At 37.9% G+C, this 25,130-nt stretch overlaps 1 protein-coding gene and 1 long non-coding RNA gene across 14 annotated transcripts in view; both read right to left on the bottom strand.

Annotated features, from left to right (window-relative positions):
- LOC111867987 (protein abrupt) overlaps positions 1-25,130 on the bottom strand; it is a 203,956-nt gene that overhangs the window by 20,849 nt on the left and 157,977 nt on the right. For 2 of the 13 annotated variants that reach the window (XM_023858261.2, XM_023858289.2), the window contains exon 6: positions 2,384-2,443. The exons of 7 other annotated variants lie outside the window; for them this stretch is intronic. In XM_023858261.2, the coding sequence (XP_023714029.1) occupies positions 2,384-2,443 (60 nt within the window). Of the gene's footprint in view, positions 1-2,370; positions 2,444-3,237; positions 3,623-4,298; positions 4,607-12,716; positions 13,102-25,130 lie in introns of those variants that run through there. 4 more of the 13 variants (XM_023858269.2, XR_004513390.1, XM_023858274.2 and 1 more) reach the window with 4 other exon arrangements.
- LOC111867989 lies at positions 19,715-25,117 on the bottom strand. The gene is made up of 3 exons (XR_002843436.2): positions 23,714-25,117; positions 21,391-21,639; positions 19,715-20,873 (listed from the first exon to the last, which is right to left on the bottom strand). It is a non-coding gene; the product is annotated as an uncharacterized LOC111867989 (long non-coding RNA).

The raw sequence follows: 25,130 nt of genomic DNA, 5'->3' as shown, positions 1-25,130 counted from the left end.
GAAATATCATGGAATAAATATGGCTACATCGATAATAGGACTACAGAACAGTTGGCATAGGGTTCAGGCAATAACTTCAGATCAAAGAAATCTAGTTTTCTGAAAATTACAGATATGAAGACAACACATTCTCTTCTCATTCTTCTCCTTATGCACTTCCTGTCCATTACCCTCTCATGCTTAATCTTCTAATTCCACTTCCTGGTTAGCTAGATGCACAATGTGCATTCAGAGTCTGAATGGGGTAACAGAAGTTACAGCACACACATTATCACAGGTATAAAATTAATATTCAAAGCAAAGACTATGTCAAACAACTGTCACCACACAAAGAATTCCAGCATGTTCAAAAAGTAATTAAATGATAAATTAATTGAGAACTTGACAACCAATTTCACTCTGGTAATACAAAAAGGGTTCCAAAACCTTCACAAAAACAAATTAAATGCAGGACTAGTTAAACATGCATAAAATCTCTTCTAAAGACATCGTGACAAAATGAGAATTACTGGATATATGATGGATATATGTTAGTGGAAATACGAGGATGATACAAGCCAGAGAACCAATTCGGATCTCATTCTTTTCTATATGATCTTGGCTACATCTTTCCAAGATTACCTCAATATCATTGTGACTTTAATCCCAGTTGACATATATAAAGCAAAGTGAAGAGAAGAGTTTCAGGAAGAAATATGAAGCCCATTTTCTGCAAGCTGCGGATTAACAAAAGAAACCATTTCATTTGTAGAGTTCACCTACTCTAAAAACAAGCATGTGTCATACTTATTGCATGAAACCTTAGAGAAAGGAAGTCCTGTGCAAGTACTTTTCGATTTGCTGCATTTGAATGTCAGAAATATGCTGAAAACAGAATCCACTGACTTTTCATGATGATGTAACAATCTACATCCCCAACCGAGAATGACATGCCCTCATTCTCATAGCACAGGGACTGTAAGAGTACAAGCCTGTGGGGTGTGGGAGGATGTCAAAATAGAGTAAACCTTGAAATGACTACACACAGAAAGATGATTTTATGAGAGAGAAAGTGATACAGTTGTTATAAGCCTGGATGATAAGAGCTGCAGCAAGATCAGCACTGACTCAGACATCAGCACTTTATCTGCAATGTTTCCTTAAACTAGCAAATTAACTCATTGCAGCAGAGTCACTCTTGAGAAGTTAACGGTTGCTCAGCTTGTCAAGAAATTCCCTGCCCATTACAGAATCCAAACATTAATTACCACATTCACAAAGCGAACCACCACTGGTCCCTATCCTGAGCCAAATCAATTCAATTTACATCTTTCCATACCATTTCTTTAAGATCTATTTCAGTGTTATTCTCCAATGCATACTTAGATTGTCCAACTGGTTTTTCCCAGTGACATATTCTGACCAAAAGTTTCTATGGATTTTGCATCTCTCATATGCTTCTCACAGCCCTGCCCATCTTATCCCACTCCACCTGATCACCTTAATATTACTGGGCCAATTTATACTGAATGGTTCTCATGACAGAATATTGTAGTGTATTTGCTCAAAGCAAGAACTGTGGAGCTTGAGAAACAGCCACTGCTAGTGAAAGGCTTGAAACTACATTCATTTCTATATAATGGCCCTGAAACAGACAACAGAATGTCTGTTGCTAGGCAGCAGATTCTTAATACGAAAGAATAAATAAGTGCTGCTAGGGAACAACTCGGTTAACATACTCCCATGACAACAGATATTCATTCAACAGAGGAACAGTGTTTTCTACATGGTCTGCACCAAGATGTTATAAGCAAGGGACAAGGTTAGAGCTTAGTCTGTGAAGTGAAGACTTAGTTGGAACTTGTACACATGACAATATGTTTTGTTATTATTTTTTCAGCAAATGGTCTTCAGTAAAACTGTGCAATATTACGAATTTAGAGAGTTCATAACAATATTGTGTAATACTGAGAAGAAGAATTCTGTAAAACGTCACAAATAACATCAAATGTGGACATGATCAGGCAGTTCAGCATTTTAGCAACAGTCATGTGCTAAATGAAGATAGGTATGGATGAGATTGCCCAAAATGCAACACTCCAACCCCTTCCATGGGTTTCAGATCATCTGGCTGTACAGAACAGTGCATTTGTGCTGCTTCCGCTACAATTCCAAAAGTTGACTCCTAGTTCCTTGTATTAATCTCACTTCTTGCTACAAGGTCATCGCATATAGATTCCATGCTTCAATAATAGATGTAGTCTGAGAATCGACTTTCTACCCAGAACCATGTGACACTGGTAGCATTCTGTCTCCCCAATGTGATTGCGTATGTGGCTAGTGAAGTTCTCATAAACGTAGAAGGCAGCACCACATGTCATACACACATACTTATGGATCTTACTTCTTCTTGCACATTTACTATCACGTCTTGTTGGTGGTCTCTCAGCATGCCACATCAAACCTGCAGGCATAACAGAAAATATTGCCAGCGTTACTGTTCTTCATTCATCTCACCATATGACTCAGCATTATCAGAGAACAGCAGTGCCCATGGCTACCATATGTATGGGTGGAGCTTGGAACAGCAATTACAGCCTTTAAGTACTAATGATTAACATACCCAAGTAGGAATCTGACAAAAAAGGTAAAGGTATGGTTGCAGCTGTGCTTAATTAAGCACCACACCATAAAATGCATGAGGGAGTGGAGGTATGGCTCACTACATCATTAACCTTACCACTAGATTGATAGAAGTGGTCAGTGTCATGCCTCAGACATATTCCACTGGTATCCATCAGACGGGAGGTTCAGTGTGCCTCAGAGCCAGTCTAGAAATGGTGAAGAGAAACATATCTTGCCTCTGCCAGTAAACAAACCCCAGTCATCAGGCCCACAGCCAGCTGCTACACTAATTGGAATATCCCACAGACACACACAAAAAAGCAAGGAATATAGGATATATTATCCAAACAATAAAACCATCATGATGATTTATGAGATCATGGTAACACAGTGTACACTTGGTTGCAGGTAGCATTAATTCTGTTATCAGGTGAACCTTCCAACAGAATAGTCTAGTCATCATCTTCATGAAGATATGCTTATTTAGAAGGGGCTTCCTGGAATCTGCATTCTCTTGATGCTGCACATTACAGCCAGATTGTAACCACGCAAAGTGGAGCCTCTATTATTACATTAATACATACATTGAAAATGAATACACAAGTTCTTTTATGCCACTCAAATATATTTTTATGAATTCTATACATTAATTTTATATCCACATATTTCATCAAACAGCAATCATTAGAATACAACCAATACAATCTTAATGAATTCAGAAGAGTTAATTTTAAGCAATTTCCACTGAAGGTGTAACTCAGAAACCATTAATCATCAATCTTGTGGACATTTCTCAGATGTCTCTTGAGATCATACTTCCTGTTGAGGACTGTGCGACATATGTGGCATATGGGCTGAATCTTGTGAGTCTGCATGTGACAATTGAGGGAGGCTCGGAATTTATATTGGCCACCGCACACTGGACATGCATACACCTGTCTTCCAGTCTTGTCTAACACCTGGACAATACAACTGGAATGTGTGGGAGTCGGTAGAACATGGCTCCATGAGATCACATCTGCAAACAACACAGAAAATACACAGATCCTTAGGAAGTGTCCATAATGTCTCCCTGATTCACCAATGAAAAAGAGAGACAAAATTGTAGACATGTTACAAAACAAAATATGACCTGCTATCTAAGCAATAAGTATCCTTTAAGATTATATCATATGTATATATATATTTATTTCTAACTGGATGGGATTTTACAGTATTAGTATACATGTATGTATAAAATTGAGGAATTAAAATTTGCCAAGATGTTGGACCACACTAGCCAGGAATGCAGGTACAGCCATAAAAGTACCTCAGATCCTTGATTTACAAATGGATTTTGTTCCAAAGCCCCATTAGTAAGACAAATCATTCTTAAGACAACAAGACTAGTCAGCGAGCCTCACACTGACATTGAGTGAGAGACTCACCGTACCTAGTACCTTGAAGCACACATATTAGTTGCTGAGGCTCACTTCATTGTCTGTACATTCTGTCAGACCAATTTTTAGTTATTTCTCATGGGAATGAGCTCTTATGTTGTTTGTATATATGGATGTTTGAAAGCGGAGCATCTGTATGTCAAGGATCAAGTGTACAGGACATGGAGCTGTAACCAGCTGCAGACATATAGTTAATCCTATTTTATCCTCAAGATATTCAGTACAAAATACATGTCACAGCTTTAGAGAACTCACTAAGGCTTATGATGAAGTTGTGAATTAAAATTAACACTATCAACGTGGAGGCAGCCCATGAACCGAAGCCATATGCTGCTTCAAGTATGAAGCTCTGCTGAGAACTGTGTTACAGACATGACAACGAGTTGTTCCACGGTGCACATCCTTGTGCTTTGAAAGAGAACTGCAAGTTTTGAACACCTTGCCACATATCTTGCATGGATAAGTATTGCGGAAAGACTCCTGTGGAGAGCTGCCCTCTCCAGACGCCCATCTAACGAGCTCCTTGTCCAGCCACAGTGTTTCCTCTTTCAGCCACTGGGGCTCTAGAGAAAAAGAAAAATGTACAATAATATACAGAGAGTTGAGAAATTCCACGATGTCAAGTGTCTGGCAGCTACATTAACATAATAACGAATACATTTATAAAAACATACCAATCGCTACTGTACTTGACACAGTCAGTAAAGTACAAGAAGCTACAATGTGAATATACAAATGAATATCACAAACAGGAAGCAGCATTTTCAAGCACCATGTTACGTAATCACCCACATTCCTTATCACTGAGTGGCATTTTCTTTTATAGTGGCAGCAGCTCAGGCTCCTACATTATTGGGTAGGATGATCAATGGACAATGAACTGGAAAGGGCATAGTACTTTTGTGGAGCAACTGAGGAAAACCAGAACAACCTTAATCAGGATAGTTAGCGTCCAGGCTCAATAGATAACTGTGGTCGCGGTGCAAGGGCCAAGAATGCCCACTCCTTATACATTCATTCATTCATAGTGTCCAGGCTCACCCTGGCAAAACTGATACAATCCTGAAGTGTTAATGCCCGAGCCAAACAAGAGTATATTAAAAGAGTACCCTATACAATGGGATGTGACACAGTGTAGTCTGGTAAAAGCTTGTTAACACTGAACATACTGCCTCTGTCTTCAGGATCAAAGCGGAATCCACGGAAAACACTTACAGCTTGCTTAGCTTACTTTTGGCCCTGAAGCTGGTGGCAGTATATTCCTCCAACACATTGGTGAAACCCTTACCAGACTACTCAGCGTCACATCCCAGAAGGTAAATGCTCTTCACAGTTACCACAGTTACAACCTCAAATCTAGTTGTTCATTTAACACTATATAAACTACAAACATTCAATTAGTCCAGGTTGAGATCAATTCTGAATTATCATGAATATAACAAACTTTATTGACCATTATTAAAAATATGACATATAAGACTGAATGGGTATAAGTCAATGGATTTTCAGGTGTGGTCACGGTCCCATGTACTTCACAGATACTGACATACATTTTAGAAAATACAAGCAAAGGACAACTTTAATAATGTTCATTTATGACTGAGATACAATAATGCAGGACACAATCAAATTTAACAGGATAGTTGCAACACGCATTCAGAATGCACTTCATCACTTCATCTTATTTTGTAAAATTAATTTATGTACACATTTCTACTTGCTTGATATCACACAAATAAAACAATTGACCATGATGAAAGTTACACATTTAGAGAGATGAGATACATGGATGCTAAATACCCCACTTTCAAAAATCATGTATGGAGATTTTCTCTCTAGTTAATTACCTATCACATTCAATCATCTTGAAAACAATATATTTTATGAAACTCAGGAACATGGGATGTGAATGTCTAGAGGGTGGTTACTCACTACACATCCCCTGAATTCAGAGTACTTCCACCTTCTACTCATAGAACCCAGAGGATCATAGTTTTCATCACAAAAGCTTGTCAAAGGCCTTTATTCTGAACATCCATACTTATTCTCCAAAATTCCCTATTACATTATTAATGTCATCACATTTTCATTTTCCTAAACATTAGTCACAGTTAAATTTCACAGAACCCAAAGGTGGTTCAAATATGACCAGGACTGATTTGTGTGTAAACAAGCCGCACTGCACAGCAGCTGTGCGACCTTGAGAGAGTGAAGCCACAACCTCCACCTGCCTTCCTGTTCGCGTTAGAGCCTGTTCAGTCCAGTCTGGGAGTTGCTAGAGTGATGGGCAAACAGAAGGTACCGCGGAGTGTGGAACAACACACTGTGATCAAATTCCTTGTTGGAGAAAACGTCCTGTCTGCTGAAATTCACCACAGACTCCAACAACAGTATGGGGAGGAGTGTCTCTCACAGGCCCGTGTGTTTGATTGGTGTAAGTGCTTCAGAGAGGGCAGAGAGCACAGAGAGAGCGTGGAGAATGAACCACATGATCGTTGGCTGTGAACATCCTTCACCAAGCCAAACACTGATCGTGCAGACGTGCTTATTCATGAGAATAGGAGCATCACTATCAAGGAACTTGGAGCAATGTTGTCCATCAGTGTTGGTAGTGTAGAAGACATCGTGAAATACCACCTGCACTATCGCAAGGTGAATGCACGGTGGGCACCACACACTTTGATGGACGTGAACAAAATGGTGAGCATGAAAGCTGCCAGTCGTCTCCTACAGCAGTTTGAAGACGAAGGTGATGATTTGTGAAGTCTATAGTGACCACTGATAAAATGTGTGTGCACTACTTCATTCCCGAGTCCCAGCAGTCATCACGTGAGTGGTGGCATACCAGTTCTCCCAAACCCAAGAGAGCGCGGAGGAGCCGTTCAGCAGGAAAAGTGATGGTAATGTTCTTCTGGGACTGGCAGGAGGTTATCCATGTAGACTTTCTGACAGATGCCAGAACAGTCAATGCATCTTATTACTCAGACCTCCTGGCAACAGACATGAAGGAAAAGTTCCAATCCAAACAGAAGACAGGTGGAAAGTGGGTAGCCTTCCTTCAAGACAATGCATGCCCCCATATGGCCAAAACAACAATGGAAACCCTCCAGAAATTGAAATGGAACCTTCTGACATATCTGACGTACAGTCCCAATTTGGCCCCAAGTGATTTCTACTTGTTTGGAAGGCTCAAATCAGACTTGCAAGGCATGCGGTTTGTGGATGATGCAGTCATCCAGACTGTTCGGGTGTGGATACGCCACCAACCACAATTGAAAAAGGCATCAGGATGCTTCCAGAACGTTGGAAAAAATGTGTTGACTCCGGAGGGGAGTACGTTGAAGACTGACATGTGCAAGTAAGTGTTTGGCAATTATGGCTTTAAAAAAAAATTAGTACTGGTCATATTTCAACCACCTTGTAACTAATACCAAAGTCCACCCATTGGACATTATCCTGAGCCAGTCCCATCCACCTCAAACTTTCACAATCTATTTTCTATGGGTTCCAACTTAAAATTATCTTTCCATCTTCTTCTGAGCCTTCTAAGTGGCCGAATTTAAACGGGTTTTCTCAAGTCTCTATGTATCTCGTGCATGCCCCAATATGACAAACATGAACAGCCCACTGTAATATCCTAGATTCTGCCATCCTAAACAGCACTACATGAGACATCATTCACAATTCACTTAACAGCAATGAAACATATTTTACAGCATCATACATGGTATAGCTACAAACACATGGTGTTTAATACAAGACAACATTTGAAGTAGACATATTAAAATCCTGTAATCTACATTAACAATCTGTAGTTTCTGAAGCATATTAAACATGAAACACACAGTTTTTTAAGAAAGGCAACAAACTTTTCACTGAACTTTAAATATGTTCAATATGTGGTACACAAAATGTGAGAATAATAATTTCAGTTCACATACATTTTTAAATTTTAAAACATTCATAGAATTCAGATGGTCTGGAAGAAAACAGAGGAAATGAACATGAAGTAAGAAACAGCGAGACATATTCTAAATACCTCAACAAAATGCGTACTCTTGTGAACATAGTAATGAACCTTCAGGAACAATAAAATGGTGGGACACACTTACTGACTAGCTGGATGACTATCATCTTGTCAAAAACTCAAGTCCATAGAGCACACTAGACATAAATATGTAAAAGTCAGTCCCAAAATGATGCTGAAAATTCTGCATGGGAACCAAAGAATGAGGAATAACATTTGCTTACACTTTTCAGTGAGATTTTTTAAAGATCTCACCCTTTACAAAAAGCAGTAACTTGTGATGAGAATTTTGGCTTCCAGTGTGACACAAAAGGCATGAGTCTTAAATGAAGAAGTCTAGCATCTGACACCAAGAAGTATAAAAGTCAAACTCAAAGGAAGAATCATGATGACCTGCTTTTTCATACCAAAAAATTACCCACTGTGCACTTATTTCTCCAAAGCAAACAGTCAGCCAAGATTTGGGGCACTGCATAATTCACAGGAAAAAGAAAAGGCCAAATCTTTGACCAAACATGTGCACATATTATGACACTGTGCCTTCCCACACAACACTGTAAAATGATTANTTCTCCATGATGGGGGTTGAGCATGAGACTAAAAACCTTACCTTAGAAAACAATGTACATATAAAGAAACATAAGCATAGTTACCTGGTAAAGCAGCCTCTGTAGTCTAGGGGTAACGTTCCCACCTCATGACTCAAGGTACACGGGTTCAAACCCGGAGGAGGTCGTGGAATTTTTAAGGGCAGAAAAATTCAGGGAACAAGCCCTCCGGGAGGGACTTTAAGCCGTGTGTCCCGTGTCGTAGATTTACAGCACGTATAAGATCTTCATGTCTCTAGGAGACCTCTGAGCAAAATTAGGCAAAAAGTTTCCTGCCCAAGTAGTTTCCAATTCCTCCGACCTCACTGGCAGAACAGGGCTGATAGCGAGCACAAGTACTGGACAGGCATGGCGACTAGTAGAATAATTAAAGGGGGACGCACAATAGATCAACAAATGGTCGCAGTGCATGGGGAAACCCACCCCCTCCATAATAATAACAATACTGGTTACCTGCTAGATATGAGATGGAGGCAAAAGGCATATAATAAAGAAGAATGGACATCTGCCATAAAGGAGTCCAAGGTTTGTACAACACAACAAAGACAAGGAGTAAGCAAAGCAAAAATGTATATCATATATTCATGTTACATTTTATTCAGTCATCTATAACATTATCCTAATTATAGACATATAGATTATTTCAGTATACTTATTTTTTTAACTTTCATTTACTGAAGGTGCAAGAAACAGAATGCCATATACAAACATATACCTGTAACTAAAACTTCAATCTCTCTTAAACCCTTTCTGTTCTTTTTGAGTCTGATCTATGTTGCATCATAACTTAAACTTGCATTCCCTGCTGCTGTGGGGAAGATGGGAATTTGGAAGATAAGACCATATCATTCTTTCTCCCCCAAGAAACCATGCTGTGCTACAATGTTCTTGTAACTGTGATAATAATCAATAACTGATACTATTAATTCTGCTCAGCATCTATGGATGATATCAACAACAGAACAAAACAGGGAACACAAATCTATAAAACGGAATAACAATCAATCCACCACTAAAGCTTCTTTACAAGCTGTGACCCACAACAGAAATTACAGCAGAGGAACATGAAGAGGCATACTCCTGAAGAGTTGAGTGAGAAGCACAGTCTTATTCCTTTTTTGTGATCTATTTTATAGTGCTGTCAGCAGCTATGCTATATAATATTGAATGGTAGGACTGACAAAAAATGAAGAGGAACAGATTTGGAAGGAATGAGTATGGCCTAATCAAACAACTATCCCAGCAACTACTTGGATAGACTGAGGGAAACCACAGAAAACCTAAGCCAGAATAGCCAGTGTCCTAACTGATATTTCAACTAAGTATCTCCCACATGTATGATCCCAGATGCCAGCCCTCCTGGCACACTATAACCCTGATAACCACTGACCTCTCTCAACGTCCATTTCTTAATTCTATTTTACGTAAGATATTGCAGATGTCACATTTAATCGCGTGGAATGTGAAAAAACAGAACTATACTAACAATCGAAAAAAACACAAATTAATTGACATGTTTCTAAAGTGTGCTGACTCTGAGTGCACAGTATACAAACTCATCAAAAAGAAGAAGATACACATACACAAAAAACCTAAAATTGGTTGAATATGACACACAGTTTGACAGCAGTGGCAGGGACCAGATGCAACAGGTGTCATCATATGAAGATGCAGATAATCCTTCATTTTATGGAAATGCTTGTATCTGATCCATGTGTGTTCAGAAGATTCTGTTCTATCATGAACACTAGGATTTGGAACAGAATATTTTGCCTCACAGCCAGATTTAAGTAAAGACAACATAAAAATTTACAATTACAGAATACTTTTCAAAAGAAATAATTTGTAACATGTAACACTGACATCAGTAGTTTGTGACAGAGGATGATCATTTTAGATGTAATCCTTGTTCTTCTTTCTCACCTGTGTGTTAGCATCAGGTACTTTCAAAATTATCAAAAACTCTCAGACTTCCATTTTCTTCCAGTATACAGTTATTCATAACTTCAACATATCTGTACCTTAGTGCATCCTAATATGTTATACCACATCATTCAAACCATCAACTGAACACCAGTTAAACACAGTATTATTTAATAAAATACAAAATCACCTCTGCAACATACATATTCAGCAGCTTTCTTGGTACTCAAAGACTTCAACTCAAAACAAAACAGACACAAGCAATATTTCAGACATAAAAATTAAATTACTTGGATATGTGATTAGAAAATGTGTCCTCTTCAATAGCTGGTTCTTGTTGCTGATGCATACACATTAATATCCACAGCTTAATTAAATAAACATTGGTTCTGACTCCTCTAATAAGTATCTTAGATTTTTTTTATATAAAAATGCTGGTTTGAAGATATCTTGGGATATCTATTAAATGCTAAAATGTTAAACCAAAGCAATAAACAATTTTTTGCGCATTTTTTCCACAAATACCTTCGCATATTTGGGCTTCAATTTTCTCTGCTATGTGATAGTCCAGGCAAGATTCAGGGTGCTGTATAGTATTTACACTAATTCTATGATCAATATTATGTATATACCATCTATCATATACCATTACAATCAGGAGGTAGAATGGTGCACAAAATAATGTTGACAAGTATATTCTGTCTGGCCAGGGAATGCCAACACCAAACTTTCAAGCCTTCCCAGTTGGTTGGTGATGTACGCTGATAAGACAGGATAGAATGTACATTCAGCACTTTCCTCATTTTCCGTTTGACCCTCTGGAACCTATGTAGTTATGTCAACATTCACAGGTGCCCTCATTAAACTCAGAATTCCTCTGTCAGAAAAAACATACTCTAGTTTACTTCTGCCATAACACAGCACCAACAGCTGTTCTGTCAGATTAAACTTAACAGACACGAGAAGACTGCAACTTAACAGACATGAAAAGATAAAGTACTTGCTGGTTTGAAAGTGTGAAAATACACAAGTATATATAAATGTGCTCCAACTGTTTAGTTATACAGATTATAATACTTTTATGACACTTCTAATCCTATATTAACCCACAGTGTCATAATACCCTATTTGGAATATCCATAGAGTGCACAATATCGGCAGCAGATAATAGTATGTTTGCTCAGTATTGGCTTAGAGACCAGGGAAGTACTCTTTGCTTAGTACACATGATGTCACCCTTAACTGCAACAGTAATACTACATTATGACACAATGAGCAATGAGGAATAGCTGAAGCATAGTGAACCATGTTACTGGTCCATCATGCTACCTGTCTTCCATTAAATGCATTCTGAAGACACTCTGAATAAAATACAAACTTGTACATAGTGAAAGGCTACATAAATCCTATAACTCTGGCATAATGGCCTTTGTGAAATACATTCAACCTCACAGATCTTTAAATATGGCTGCTATATCATGAAGCATGCTACTCAATGAGTTAATTAATGTGAATTTTGTATACAAAGCTCCTTGAAAAAACTGGTTAACACAGACCTATGGAATGGTGATCAAAATGTAGTCATGGATATAAACGGTGATATAAGCACTAATAACTATGAAATTAGGAGAGTACAAGAGAATATGAGGGGCTTGAATTAACTGGACTAACTCAGCTGCTTAAGTGTGCAGAAATGTTAGTTCATTATGAGCAACCTCTGCAGTCAAAGATGATACTGGTTAAGAAAGGGACATTTAAGTATTAGGTCATGTCCACGAATAAATCCCAGACAAGGTCATAAAATCGCCATTAATTATAAATACTCTGAAAATGAGATTCATTATGAAATTAACAACATATGAATGCAATTTAGAATCATACACCTCTCTTCTTTCTTAAAAGGATACAGATATCAAAATATGTAAAATATTCACCATTAGTATTAGCATTCGAAGAAGAAATCTATGGACTTAGCTACATGCTATCAGGCACAAAATATATGAACCATTATGCTCTACTTTAAGTTACTGTACTGGGTATATACCAAATATCTGTCTATAGAGTAAAGATATACAACACAGTTGGGGGATAAAAGGTACTACATTGGGAAGATATAAATCTGAAAGTTAAAACTGGAAGGCATGGCAGATAGTATGGAATGGCCATACACAGATTAATGATTACAGGAATTCAAAACATACAGATTTTATGTCTTAAAGCAATCACATTTTCCATTTTGTTAACCATCTGACCAACTGTACAGAAACAGAAACATCTTATACCATCTTATGAACAATTTTTGTGTGTCGGCGTACATCAACCTTTCTGCTGAGTGTCAAGTTACATATGGGGCATTTAGTATTGTTTGTGTGCACATCCATGTGCTGTTTCAGTGAAGAGCGCTGTTTGTAACTGGTGCCACATATATTGCAAGTAAATGCAGCTACTTGTACATCACTTCCTTTTCCTGGTGATAACAACCTTCCAAGCCAGTAATCATCTGGAAACAAATAATATATGTAAGTCAAATATCAGTACTGCCACTATATAGTACATACTAATAACAATAACTATTCTTACTGTAAAAACATATTATAAAATAAAAAATTACTAGTTTCTAAATATTAAAGTACAAAATCATTTTTAGTGAATGGTGATGGCTACCTGAGGTGACTATCATGTGCCTAAAATTCTATCTCGTATTTCATTTTAGATGTTATACATAGAGGGGTGCAGTTATGTAAAACTCCCTTTTCTCCTAGAATGTAAAACTATGTGCAGAAAAGATTACTGAAATATAAAACAAAGAGGCAACAAAAATAGACACATGCAGCCTTAATTGAAAGATGAGCAACATATTATGTGCAGCTACACATATGATTAATTTATTACATAGTGGCAGGCAAAGGTACACCACCGCCCATAAGAATAATTAAAGAAGAAGTTCTCGGAAGAACTAATCACCTATTTTCCTTTGATACGATATGGACCACATAGAAAACAACATGTCCAAAAACTCTATTCTTTTCGTGTAGTAGTTTCTGTGGGAATATGCTTACCAAGCCAGTGCTTAGCAACAGCCATCTTTCTTGGCTCCACTATGCCAATTTTCAGGCATCATGTTATATTGCATTCAGAATTTGATGCAGAGGGCACACAGACAGCAAGCTGATCTCATAAGCCTCCTTTTATTTATTTAATAAGGGAAGTAAGCTAAAAATAATAGTGACAAAAGAATGTGCATACTACATATGGTAGCTAAGTACACTTGGTTATCCCAACACTTATGGGTGCCTAGATCAAGGAGCTTCCACAACACATTACAAGAGCAAGACATGGCACATGACTTGTGTGGCTTGAAGAAAAATGACATAGGAGTATGAAGAACCAATGGCACATGACTTGTGTGGCTTGAATAAAAATGACATAGGAGTATGAAGAACCACCTACAAAACCAATAAGTACTGCTTTAACTAAACAGATAAGGCTACTATTCATATCATGAATATTATACCTACCGAACCAGTAAAATCAATATAATACTCATACCGTTCTATCTTCTGGGATATGATGCCATTCAGTCCACTGAAAGTCAACTGACGTTTCAGAAGAATATGTCACCTCCATCTTCAGGGTTGAAGAATAAGCCAAGCAAGAAACCAGTGTGAAGCAGGTGGTAAGCAGGGAGCAATTCTATGTGAGGCTTCAAATGGTAGAACAATTACTGATTGATGAACTAGAAATGATTTGAAACTAGATGGAGGCAAGTGATCAGATAAAATGATATGCCCATCCTGACACTCATGAAGCAAGACATCCAGGTCCCCAGTGGATGTGAGACAGAGGACCAATGATATTGATATTAAATTGGAATAGCTTTCAGCCACCACAAGCACTCAGACCACCGTGTGCCCCAAATCATGTTAGGGGCCTTCAAAGAGATCTGACCGTACTGATCCTGAGACCTCCTGATATATACGTATATCAGGTCTAGCCATGCAGACACAGGGACACAAAATCGGATGCCCCAAGTTTTTAAGTGACATATCTCTTGTGTAACATTAAAAGGATGAGCTGGGATAGCTCAGCTGGTATGGCAATGGGCTATGTGCTTGTTAGACAAAAGTCCAATTCCTGGCAGGGCCAGCTCTGGGGCCCATGCAGCCTCCTACACAATGTGTTCTATGGGCTCTTTCCCCAGGGGTAAAGCGGCAGGAGCACAAAGCCGACCAATCATATCCACCTAGTGACAAGGTCTAGAACGGTGGAACTATACCTCTATTCCCCTCCCCCTTTTTTTTCACAGGGACAACTTTATATTACCTTACATTAAATGGACTGAACAACAATTTGTATGTTGTTGTCATATCAATATTGACCTTGAGACACATGCCCACAAATGCAGTTTGTGTTAATAAACTTTACATTACTATTCGTGCTTTCCGCTGATCACAGTGGTCATGCAGTTTAAGGCATAAAATGTCGTCACTCGAACACTGGGATTGTGGGTATGAATCCCACTCAAGGTATGGATGTCTGTTTGCATTTATTCTATGTTTGTGTTAGGTAGTGGCCTTGTGACAGGCTAATCCCCCCATCCAAGGAGTCTTACCAACTGTCTAAGATTAAGAAACTGAAGTGAAATGAGAGTTTCACAGATGCCCTATGCTCCAAGTGGGAGCAACAGGAACAGGAATAGGAGGAGGATGAGAAGATGATTATGATGACACATGTTTTCCAAAGGCACAAAAGTTCTTGTGAGCTTACTTCACTCTATTAATTGGAGGGCCAATGAAGACTAAAAACAGTGACCCACTTGCATTACTGTATGAAGAGCAAGGTACATGTCAACAGCATTCATTTGCCTCCAACCCAGATCAATACCCTTCACATTAGAGGAATGCAGATTTCTTTGAAATTCAAAATTATCTAGCTAAGACAATGAGGCATCCACATTTCTTACTACATTCATTCTGCACCCTCACTCTGCAGACTTCAACAGTTCTAGCACGTTGCAAGTGGAGATTACGACATTTATTAGTTCTGCTTGAAGGGAAGCAGGAACTGGGAAAACCCATGTGACATTCAGGGGTGCTCATGCGTTACACAAGGGAGGGATGGGATTCCTACTTACTTTCCTGTATCTGACTGGAGTGTGAGTCTGTTATTTTTGTCAGTTTGTCTCAAATATCAAAAACTCAGTTTTGGATGACTGTGGGATTACTCTGAAAACCCTGCAATCTTGCTGAACAATTGCAAGGAAGCTTAGAAAACAGTCAACCAATCACAAATCAAAATTTCATAGCCTGAGTTGGCAGTTTATACTGATACTATAGTATATACATTACTATTGCCATCATAATAATCATCATCATCATCAAATCCATAGTTCTAGTTATTTCTCCCTGCAAAACTGATTTATAAATTACCAATATTTGTCAATTTTAAAGGGTAGTGCTGATGATATTGTGGCATGTAGACCTGTTGCCAGGCAACGACTGCAAAATAAGCAGCTACACAACAGCCGTTGCCATAACAGATCCATAACACGCAACAATAGAGTAACTAGGAAGCGGTGTTCTCTATGCAGTCCATGCGACAGCCATGTGACGCAACAGAAGAACTCTTTAGAGAGATGTTTTCTGTGTGGTCTGTGCCAAGGCTATATAAGGAGCAGCAGCTGCAATTATGAGTCTTGAGGCAACAGTGAGAGTAGGAGATTTGTGTGAGGTGACCACCAGCCTGGGAGTCAGTAAGTTGGAACAATGAGTGAGTTGTGAGACAGCTGCCAGCCATAATAATGTGAACACGAAAGCTGAGGAAGCTACGGCATTGGAAACCGTTACCAGGCAACAATAGGTGAAGGTACAGCAGAGTAAGAAGCCTTCATACATGCTGTAATGAATTGCAAGGAATGTCAATTTTGCATTAACGCTATAGTTACTTGTAGTTACATTCTGTAAGAGTTCAATAAATCCAATTACCAATCCACACCCCATCTACAGTAACTCAATCATGTGACAATATGTTACATGTGGGATTACTGGGTTTCTGGATTGTCCATGTCTCATATTCCATTCTGGACCTGGGTATGTGACACCTCACCCTTTCGCCTGTGGATGGAGACAGGTTAAGTTTCTGAAATGTTGCCAGTCAAGAAACTCAGTATTCCTGACTAATATTTGCGACGAATTGTACCATTTATGTTCAGTGTCTGTAAAGATTCCTGCTAGTGCTATTATTAAAATCATTTCAGACCAAACACTTTTATCTTATTCCAAGCAATGACTTAACCTTTCCTAGCATGAAATCAGTGTATCATCTCTGATGAATATCTGCCCCATATATCTTAGATAAGCAATTCTCATCTACAAGTGAGCATCCCAAATTACTAGATATTTCCAAAGTCATCCATATCCTACATATCCTTCAATGTAATTACCTCTTAGGACACTGGACAGATGAATACTTAAATTATGACACTGTTTATAGCCCAAGAAGAGCAGCAGCTCATGGCAAAAAAAATACAGAATGATGGAGGAAATACATAAGCTAATGCAGTAGTGACATAAACTGCCCAACCATTAAAAAGTAAGAGAGGGCAGATAAGTTGAAATATTAAGGTCAGAAAATAAATTCAGTTATCAAAGTGAAATAAATTGCCAGCAAAATGCAAAACTGGTGCTTACAGCTGCAGAAAACTTTTTAACATTTTGCTTTCATAATACAATAAAAGAAATGCCAAATATCTCACATTCAAATTAGAAACCCAACTCTTTTTATAGCAGCTTTCATTCAACAACTCCATATTAGCCCCCAGAGCAGGTGTAACAAGCTCAAGCAAGTCTGGTACAATATTCTTCTGAAGCCATACTTTGAGTTCACGAAGTAATTCATTTGTTACTTCATGATACTCATTCAACCACTGATGATATTTAGCATAAAACGTGTTTGATGACTGTGCATGATGATACCAGAGGTATGGGAATAATTGTGGCTTATTATAAGACTGATACTAGCAGGAATTCACTTCTGAAATGAAAGTCAGGCAAGTTACCACTAGCCATCTTCTTTGGTAGACGGAAACAACAGCAATGCAATATGTTCTGTACTCCCTGACAGTATTCAAATACTGAAAATAATGAATTTTCTACGAAGCTGGTTCGGGGAAAGTCCAGTTTTAATACAGGAACAAATTCACCTTGGCTCTTTAATATTCAGTCTCTGAATCTGTGCTCAAAAGATAAATAAATAATGCTGACACACTGAATATTTTTTGCTCAGAGAATGAGTACAATATCAGAAACCTGTCAAAGTAATATTTCAGAGAGGAGCCCATGCAATACATCTTCCACATGAAATTATCTCAGATAAAATACACCTCATCCTCATACTGTAAAGAAAGCCTATCATATGCCTGTAATGAAGCCATATTTAGGATTAGTCTGATCACACACATACTTATACAGCACTTATTTGCCACCTTGCCTTGCATTCTATGTACAATGAACGAGAAGAGAAAGAACACAGGGATGGCCATGTTTGTCAGTCTATCTGCATGTTTCAACTCCAGATCTGCTGAACTTGCTTCAATGAATCTTCATACGAACACGATACCACTGGAGGCCATCCAAAATTCAGTTTTTGTAATTCCCTGCCATCAGTTACAGAAGAGTGGGAAACACAAGAACTTCTGGGGTGCAAGTGATACTAGGGCTACTGAAGTATGGTAAGCATGGTATTATAGTGATAACCAACTATGCACACACGAACCAAGATATCCATAAAACAGAGCAGGTGGCTAATTCTAATAAATGAGCAAGGCAGTCTGTATTGTTTAGCTGAATAAAACATGATGGTATCTGTTCCTTCAATGTGAGAGCTTTGCTTTCCCTATGTGGTGCACAGGACAGGTCTTGTAAAGAAGAAAACAGCTGCTTATTTAAAGAATTAAATTTTATTTGCCATCTTTCATTACCTTTAAAATAGCCACTAATATGTTGCTATCATATCAGCTAAGAAATGCAGTTTTACATACATTTATATTAATACTCAACCAATATATATAAACTGATAATATGTTGATGCGGATATGTGAAATGTATTATACTGTATAAAGATGCCATTAAACATTAGTCTTGACATATCATTCAATAATATGAAGAACTGGAAAGGAATATGGGCAATAGCAGTGGACGATAACTGTATAAAAGCTTATGCAACAAATGATAAAGACTTCCCTTTTGATTCTCAATGAGCATTCCAGTAATATTAATATATGAGAGGGTACCCAAAAGAAACCAAACTTATTTTTTTTTAAACTTATTTATTCAAATTTTAAGCACAAACCTTCAATCCCCTTCAAAGTACTCTCCACTTACACTAATACACTTGTCTAGTCTTTTATTCCATTTTTCAAAACATTGTCTAAATTCATCTTTTGAGATGCTTGACAGCGCCTCCGTCGTTTTTTCCTTCACCTCAGCAACTTCAGCAAAACGCTTTCCTTTCATGTCTCTTTTCATTCGAGAAACAAAAAAAAGTTTTGATCATTTCGGGACTCTTCTTTCAAAGCACAGCATGCTTCCACGCGACCTTGTTTTTTTTCAGCAGTCAGCAGTTGTGGCACGAATTTCACAGCCACCCTTTTCATTCCCAAATCTTCTGTCAAAATTCGCTGAACTGAGCTCCAAGTCACTCCAGACAGCACCACAATTTGTTCAATGGTCTGTCATCGATCTTCCTTGATGATTTCAAGAATTTTTTCAACATTTTCATGTGTTCGGGCTGTGGAAGGATGACCAGAACGAGGTTTGTTATCAATTGACATTTCACCATTTTTGAAACGGGAAAACCACTCAAACACTTGAGCTTTCCCCATAGCATCGTCCTTGTATGCCGTTTTTAACATTTCAAGAGTTTCTGTTCTACTTTTCCCGAGTAAAAAGCAGAATTTCACCGCCGCATGCTGTTCACGAAAATTAGCTATTGCAAAAACGATGATCACACAAAACAGTTGTCACTATAAACTCTGCCGAAACTAGTCCTTACCTTCTGAAGCAACGGTAGTTGGCTTATAGACTCAGGAATGTTAGCTCTATGCGCTCATAGCGGCAAAACGCGGTACTACAAAAGCTCTGCCCACAAAAAAAAATTAGTTCGGTTTCTTTTGGGTACCCCATCGTACTGCACGCAACACAGTCTGATATGTTTCACAATACTGAAAACACAGTATAATTACCAGGATGACTTGGCATTCCTCAAAAGATAATTACTAGAATTTTAAACTAATCAAATTCTTTCACATAAATTAATCACTTAACAAGGAACAGCTCAATTAACATATAACTTATCTCCATTCTTTGTATCACACACAAACTGATGCAGTACTTTAAATACCATTACAACACAGCACTACTGACTAATTAACCAAATTTATAATGGCCCTTCATGAGAAGTTAACATTTACTAAGTCATGAAACTCCCTTTTCTTTAGAAACCTGAGTTCATTATTATATTAACAAAGACTAGAAACTGAAACCTGTATTTAGCCAATTCAATGTTGTCATTACCTTCATATGCTGCCACTCAAAAATGCATTCTGTTACCCTACTACCTGTGCTTAGGTCTCCCACACAGCCTTTTCATTTAAGGTTTCCTGACTCCAATTTTTGTTTTATAAATTTCTCATTTCCACAGTGTGTGCCACAGGTTCCAACAAATCATCAATTTTGATTCAATACTCGCAAAAGTATGAGCCAAAGAGCATGTATTTCAAAGTTTTTCACCATGTAATTTGCTTTAGCCTCCTCTTATTTCCCCCACCTTCCATCTCACGTTTGTGCATTCAGGTCAGCACCCTGTTCCAAACATCTTCAATCCATGTTCTTCATTTAGAGAGAGTGACTCACATTTCATGTACAGAGATTAGGAAAATTTACAAGTTCATGTGTTTTAATTGCTGGAAATTCTGACACATGGGAAAATAGAGATTCTGAACCAAATGACAGATTACAAAGTATATATTTTCCAAATTCAATCTACTCTCGTCCAACTACGGATGTCCCTCCAAAATTCCATTAATATTTTTTAAGTGATGGTACAGATGATACTTGTGACTAAACACTTTGTTGCAAATGAGACACGCAGTTTCACTATGATTAAACTTGCCAATGTGAACAGAGTGAAGTACTGGTTTTGTATATGGCAACCCAAATGCGTCACACACATATGGACGTCAAGTGATGTTGTGCATGCCCAGTCTGCCTTCACCTAGGAAGAAAATATCAAGTTATTAACCACTGCACAGAGAATACATGCTTAAGATTAACTCCTTGGAGCCGAATGTCAAAACGAAGCTTGTTGTAGCAGTAAAGTGTCATAGTACACATCACTGAGGCAGGCTTGTCTTGCATTTAAAATGAAATCAATATAATTAAGAAAATCCTACATAAATGCCAGCATAAATCAAGCTTGGGTGCTTCTAGAACCTCTGAAGAAATATAAGTTTACTCTTAAACAATGAGAACTTTAACACCCCTGCAACAGCTGCTTGTAAGCTCTGAGAATCATGGCGTCCACCTTAAAATAAGTCCTTTGGCTCCACACTGCATTCAGTAAAGAACGATTTAAGTTGTTAATATAAGCAGATGCTGAAGAAAAGAATACAAACACAAGTTCTTGTGAACATTTCTGCATTGATGTGTACAGAAGGGCACATAAAACCCAAGCACATAACATAAAGTGACAGGTTATGAAGCAGGAAGGGCATAGCACATTCACAACTTACTCTGAATGTCAACCTAATCAAGCTTGTGTATAATCCTGAGATGTTGACGAAGGTAATTCTTTCTGCTCAAAACCACATTACACACTGGACATTTGGTTGCATTCCTGTGGACACTTAAGTGTGAGTAGAGGGAAGTGCGGTGGACATACTTGGCACCACACTCGTTGCAAGAATAGGAGGCCCTATGTTGAAATCGAATTGGCTTCTCTCTCCCCTCAACAAGCGTAGGAAGCATCACGTGGGTCAATTCTGGAGAGAACAAATACATAAATCACAAATCCAGCAGTTACAGTGCTTCGATAGGAATAAAATAATTAAATCCGCCATGAACTCTAGGTGTTCTCCAGACTTCTGAGGAATCAAAGACACATTCCTCAAAACAATGAAGTTTTAAATAATAAATAAAGAAATGGAAATGACAACGTTGATGATATGGCAAAGTGTAAAATGTATAAATTTTAATAACATGTCATAAGGTTCACAACCCAGAGGAGAGGCTGGAATACAGAACATGCAACCAACTGACATGTTGTACTTGCAGAATTGAATTTAGTGGTTGTAAACCAGAAACCACTGATGTCAAGCGATTCTTTGGAATCTGGTAAACTTTCTTATTTTGAGAGGACAAATTATGACTGATAAAATTTCACAATTGAGACAGCCCTGCTTAATTCTCAGATTGGTAAAATCAAGGCTACAATGGACCATACACAAACATGAAGATAGATAAAAAAGTTCACTGCATAATTTTATGGAGATTATACTAAAGCTCAGAACAATTAATTCCATTTACTTTCCTCTGAAAGTATTCTCATCTGCAGTGATTCTAATACCAGTCCTACCATGTAAGCATTTCCAGAACTCTTCTTAAAGGCAGCGTTTGATTTTTATTAAGCACTTCTGAATGATCTCTGTGTTTGACAAGTATCTTTCTTTTCAGATTCTTGGTTTAGTTTAGTCTGGTGAATGTGAGTGCTGAGAACAAGCACAATACTGTATTTGGCCAAAAATTCACTTTGAGAGAGCCAACCAATGAAATGGTTTCAAATGGTTGACATTTTCATCTACAAATGCAGTTTTTAGTATTTTGTACTTTTCTGCACCTGTCTTCAGAAAAATCACAGAAACTGTCACACACTGCCACAGGGTCTTATGCAATTCAAATATTGGGAATCACAGGTTCCACCTTCACTCTGTACATATGCTTGCCTGTAATGTGATGTTAGAGGCAATGCAATGGTCCCAGATAGCTGCAGTGTCAAAGAAAGAGGATAATGGTTATGAATATTCACATTTTGAATACCCAGGCTCAGATGAATACAATTCATGTTAACTGTAAAAATGTGGGTGTCATGAACAATGATTTCAAACAAAACATTTTAAAAGTTACTTTAAAGTTCACTGCTCTTAACACAAACATACAAAAAAACTCGGAGGCCTGTAGTCTGCAAGCAAACTACACCGACCGAGCGACTGCCATTTGTCGGCGAAGTTATTGCCAACTTTAGTGGATAGAGGGTGTCATTTGGTCAGCGCAACATATCCCCACGGCCGTTAATCTTAGTTTTCTAGACCAGAGCCACTATTTCCTTCAAATAGTTCCTCAATTATCATCACAAGGCTGAGTGGACCCCGTTCCAGAACCACTACTTCTCTGGCAGCGCCGGGAATCGAACCCGGGACCTCTGGATCAGTGGCCAGGAACTCTGACCACTAGACCACATAGATTAATAACAATTCAATCATTACGATCATGGTCCTTCAGGGATGGAAATCCATGTAAGGAAGAAAAGTACAGTACTAACACTGAACTGAAATCTGGTCCTAAAAATGGAGACACCAGGTTGTTCCTCCAAAATGTTGGTAAATAAATTACATGACATCACATCCCAAAAGACCAGTCTTAATACCCACTGCCATGAGAACTTCACATTTCATACATTTCTCTCACAGTTTTCAACAAGAGAGACAAATCAACTTGTTTTATGGAGTGTGGAATGTGTCACTGAAAGATCTGAGATCAAATGCAAGTATTATTAACATGGGAACAAATATAAATATGGTGATAACAAGAATGATGGTGATTTATCCACAAGGAAAAGATCATGGGTTTCACGTGATAATGTTTTCATACCCAACATTAAGTGTCAAAAATAATTTATTCTTGAAATACTTATAAATTTTCAAATTACATGAGCTTGTGACAAACAAGAATAATCAAACACAACTCTTACCAGACAATTACAGAATCTGGACAGCTAAGTTTTGGCTTGCACAAACCAAGTCACAATTTATGGAACAAGTACAGGCAATGAACACTTACACACAAGAACCTACTAAGATAAATCTTCTCCACATAAAACATGGCAAATTTCAGTATGGTAATTAAAAATAAATTATATATCCTAAATACTTAAAAAAACTTCTCTTGAAACTTATTACTCCATGACGAGTGTCAGCAATGACACAAGGGAATACAAGACAAAGACCACCTTCTGTGCAATATTTGTTGTAATGCGATAACAGAACACTGTGTAACAAGGTTAACCAGTCCACAGAAAAACTTAACACACTGGCAAAGGTACTTAAACTGCAGACTTGTAAAACATTAGCAAAAAGAACAATTATACATGAAACAACAAAATAACAACCTCTTCAACATGGCAGATATTTTGTGACTGAAATACAAGGGAAACTATCCATATACCAGTGGGTTAAGTAATGCCTAACAGTATTATGTATTAGCCATGGATATCGAATTGTGTTTAAATTCACCAGTTGTCAATTAATTCAAAACATGTCAACTGAAATTACAATTAATGTTTACATTTCACACGATTCTGCTATATTCTGTGGCTGTACATGTATATAATACCATACACTTTATTTACTAAAAGTGAAGCATACACTATTTTAACTGTGGGCCTGCGTTACAAGAGCCCAATGTTGCTAATGAGCAAAAAGAATGCATGCTCACTTAAAAAGAATGAAAATGTATGATGTACTGTACATAAACTGATACAAATACATGGGGTTTGCAACTTCTCAATAACATTTTCAAATACTGTTTCTATCTCACAGAAAGCACTGCATATCAGTTATAACAACCAACTGCTTATTAGCACTGTTTATTCTGAGAATCATATGAAACCTATAAATAAATACTGCCCAAAATGCAGAGCTCTTTACTGTTAAAGCTGGCTGTATACATAGAAAGGACTATGCTTCAAACAGTTGACAATCAGCCTTCATTTAAGAAAAATTAATATATTCTGCAGAAGGATTACTTCAAGTGAGAACACTTGAGAATATTAATAATTCTTGGTAGGGCTACACCACAACCACAAAAATTGGTAACAGCATACATTATTCTCTGATAACACCATCTAATAACAGCAGCAGGCAAACATAACACATCCACAGAGCTGCAGCAGAGTATACAAAACTGGAACTTGATGTGCATGCCCCATCCATTGTAAAATGTTGCCTGGAAGGTTAGTTACTTAAAACAATGCAAAATCATGTTTGCTGTTAATCTGAATGTCATAGCACACTAACAAAATCAGTTATCTGCAAGCCTGTGAAAATGTTCAATGACAATGTGAATGTGACTGCCCCAAAGCACTCGCAATGTGACTGTTTTATTATATGCATGTCATGGAAGAGCTGTTACCACCAGCCTGTGCAAAAATGAGCTCATTCACTGTGAATGGTTGTTCAAGATTTGTAAGACNGAATTT

This window comes from Cryptotermes secundus, unplaced genomic scaffold, assembly GCF_002891405.2.
Source record: "Cryptotermes secundus unplaced genomic scaffold, Csec_1.0 scaffold508, whole genome shotgun sequence".
NCBI classification, from domain to species: domain Eukaryota; kingdom Metazoa; phylum Arthropoda; class Insecta; order Blattodea; family Kalotermitidae; genus Cryptotermes; species Cryptotermes secundus.
Note: the sequence above shows the minus strand (reverse complement) of the source record. Positions and strands in the feature narration are given on the sequence as shown.